Raw genomic sequence first — 3,987 nt, forward strand, 5'->3', positions numbered from 1 at the left:
ATATTTATTTTATTTTTTTATTTTATTTTTTTTTATTTTATTTTTTCCATGTATTGTTCATAATGATTTATAAAATGTGAGGAAAAAAAAAAAAAAACAAAAAATACAGGACAGGCAAAATAGAATATTTTCTTTTCTTTTTTTTTTTTTTTTTTTTTTTTTTTTCCCATATAAATGATTGAACATTTTATCATATGTGATAAATAAAAAAAAAATAAAAGGAATGGCAACTATAAATATATAAATATATAAAAATATATATATATTTTATATATTTATATTAATTCTTTTATTTTATTTTATTATATTTATATTTTTATTTTATTTTATTTTATTTTTATTTTATTTTTGTTTCTTTTAAAAAAGGATATAAAAATGAGTGGTTCTAATTTAATATGGCCAGATAAAGCAGGGAAAAAAAGGAACAAGGATATACTATGTCTAGAAGATATTCCTTACAAAGATGATATAGAATATGCAAATGAATTAAAAACATTGCCACATATTTCATGTAGTCATTGTGTTAATATAAGAAAGAGAAAAGTAGAGAATGCGGGGTTTATGTTTTATATAAAATATGAAGTACCTATATTATTATTAAATGAAGAAGAGAATACAAAAAAGAGTAAAAATAATAAAAGAATGGAACCAATTGAAGAGATATTTTTATATAAAGATAAAATAGATTATATGCTAAAGTTAGAAAAGAGTATGAATAAGAATAATGTAGATGAAAACAAAACAAGGAGTGATAATAAAGATGATAAAAAAAAAAACCAAAAAAACAAAAAAGGGAATGAGGAAGATGATGAAATAAAACAAGATGAATATGATAATAAAGAAAATAATAATGGTGGAGATAATATAAAAGGTCAATTTAAAAAAGGAAGTAATTTAATAAAGAAATGTATAGATCAAAATATTGATGTATATGATGTTTTAGGTGTTGAAGAAACAGATGATTTGGAAACAATAAAATCATGTTATAAAAAATTAATTTTATTATTTCATCCTGATAAAAATAAAGGTACAGCATATTTGAATGAAAAGGAAAAAGAGAAAAACAAGAAAAAAAAAGGAAAAAATAAAAAAACAAAATATATGAATAATAATACAAGTAATAATAATAATAATGAGAATGAAAATGAAAAGGATTTCTTATATTTTATTGAAAAATATAATATAGAAAAATTAACAAATGATGAAAAAAAAAATATTTTTTTAAAAATACAAGATTCATATACAATACTATCAGATAAAATATTAAGAAAACAATATGACAGTTCAATACCATTTGATGAAAGTGTGCCAACATTAACACAACTAGAAGAAGCAAAAAATTTTTATACTTTTTTAAGACCAGTATTTAAAAGAAATGCTAAATGGTCAGCTATAAAACCAGTACCAGATATAGGTGATGAAAATACAGACATAAAAGATGTAAAATATTTTTATGATTTCTGGTATAATTTTAATAATTGGAGAGATTTTTCATATCAAAATGAATATGATTATGAACAAGCTGAATGTAGAGAAGAAAGAAGATGGATGGAAAGAGAAAATAAAAAAATTCAAAAGAAAGCATCTAAAACAGAAAATCTAAGAATTATTAAATTAGTTGATCTAGCTTATAATAATGATCCTAGAATTATTGCTGAAAATAAAAGAATAAAATTAGAAAAATTAAAAAAAAAAGAACAAGCAATGATTGAAAAGAAAAATCAACAAAATGAAAATCATAACAACATCAACATGGACAACATCATCAATAATAATAATAATAATAATAATAATAATTTAGGTAGTCATAAAAAAAATATAGATAAAGCTTCTATTAAATTATGGAAGCATCATATTAAATCATTATGTCTTACCAAATTATCCAATCTAGTCAATGCAGAAAATATTCAAGAAAAATTATCTCTCATGTCCTTTGATAATTTATGTGAATTTATTTATGACATTTATGTCATATTAAATTTTACAGTTCCAAAAAATAACACAGATACAACAACAACACTAGCAAATAATATTAAAAATAATACTCTCCATAAAAAAATTTATAATCATATAAATGAACCGAAAAAATCATTTCAAAGTCAAACAAGCACATCAACAAATAACAATGAAAATAATAATAATAATATTTCTAACGATGGAAGAACTAACACAGGATTTATAGCACATCTTAAAAATTTACACTTGGATCATAAACAAATCCTAACACTAATAGATACATTTAAAAAGTATATTCAAGATCATTCTTTTATTATAGAAAATAAACTCAATCAGCTAAATAATCAACACAATTGCCAAATTGATACACACTCGAACAATCAATTTATTAAAGATGAAGACCAAACAGATCAAGACCAAGCAAATCAAGACCAAGCAAATCAAGACCAAGTAAATCAAGACCAAGCAAATCAAGACCAAGCAAATCAAGACCAAGCAAATCAAGACCAAGCAAATCAAGACCATATTCATCCGAATACTCATGCAAATATGGATTCACAAGATATTATGCACAACAATATTTCAAATAATATTCCTTACAGCAATAATGAAAAAATATATCAACATGTAAAAAAAGAAAACGAGGAAACCAACATATATAGTAATGATTCCACACAAATTAATATAAACGAAAGTAATGAACATGTATATGAACATGTAAAAAAAGAAAACGAACAAACCAACTTATATAGTAATGAATCTACACAATCTAATATCAACATATATAATGAAAAAAATAATGAAGATAATGAATCGCCAAGTAATAAATGGAGTGCACAAGAAGTCTCTCTACTAGCTAAAGCGCTAAAATTATATCCTGGAGGTACACGTAATAGATGGGTCCTAATATCTAATTCAATAAAAACTAAAAATGTTAAGGAAGTTATCAAAAAAACAAAAGAAATGTTTGAAAATGATACACTAAAAAATTTAGGCAGAAATTTTGATGAAACACCTTTTGATCATTTCAAGAATCAAAATAAAGGTGTTATGAAAAAAATTTATGATAATCTAGACAAAAGGGAATATAAATTAAACAAAGAAAATAACAACCAATTTGAAACGGATAATCTAAATGGTGATGAAGAAAAAAAGAAACCATGGACACATGAAGAACAACATTTGTTAGAACAAGCCTTAATGAAATATCCAGCTTCTATACCAATAAAGGAACGACTCAAATTAGTATCACAAGAATTAAAAACAAGAACAGTAGATGAAGTAATCTTAAGAATGAAAACCTTGAGGGCTCAAATTATGGCAAAAAAATCATCAAAGTAGGAATAACATCAATCGATATTTTAAAAAAAAAAAAAAAAAAAAAAATTAAGATAATCATTGTAAGATTTATAAATAAAATGTATATATATATATATATATATATATATTTATTTATATATATTTTTTTTTTTAATCCGAAAAAATATCATTTCAAGAATGTTATTTTATTATTATTAATTATATTTCTTAAACCATCTTTTGTTTTTCTTCTTATAAAATTACCCATTTTAAAAATTTATTTTATACATTTAATCATTCAATCATTCTTTTTTTTTTATAAACCATTTATATATTATATATATAAAATATATTCCACATTTTATTTTATAAATTCATATATATTATATATATATATATATTTTTTCTTTCTAAAATAATTTTTGTTTTATCAAATTTTTATGAATTTTTTTTTTTTTATAATTAAAGTTGTCATATATTTATTATTATATATCACTAATTTTATAATATTATCATATATATATATATATAAATATATATGTATATATTTTATTTTTTATAATCCTACATAAGTATTTATTAGTATAAAATTATGTGTACACAAATATAACTTTTTTTTTTTTTTCTTTTTTCAGTTTTAAATATAATTTGAATATTAAAATGAAATAATTAAAAAAAAATTAATAAAAACAAAAAAAAATAAAAAATATATACATACATATATATATATTA

The 3,987-nt window shown here is 20.7% G+C and overlaps 1 protein-coding gene across 1 annotated transcript; it reads left to right on the forward strand.

The window, feature by feature from the left end:
- Positions 1-375: 375 nt before the first annotated feature.
- On the forward strand, positions 376-3,297 carry PGSY75_1216900 (putative DNA-binding chaperone; the record flags this gene model as incomplete). Its single annotated transcript, XM_018786753.1, has 1 exon — positions 376-3,297. The coding sequence occupies one exon, from the start codon at positions 376-378 to the stop codon at positions 3,295-3,297; it is 2,922 nt and encodes a 973-aa protein (XP_018640618.1).
- Between the last annotated feature and the right edge of the window lie 690 nt (positions 3,298-3,987).

This window comes from Plasmodium gaboni, chromosome 12 (genome assembly GCF_001602025.1).
Source record: "Plasmodium gaboni strain SY75 chromosome 12, whole genome shotgun sequence".
NCBI lineage: Eukaryota > Apicomplexa > Aconoidasida > Haemosporida > Plasmodiidae > Plasmodium > Plasmodium gaboni.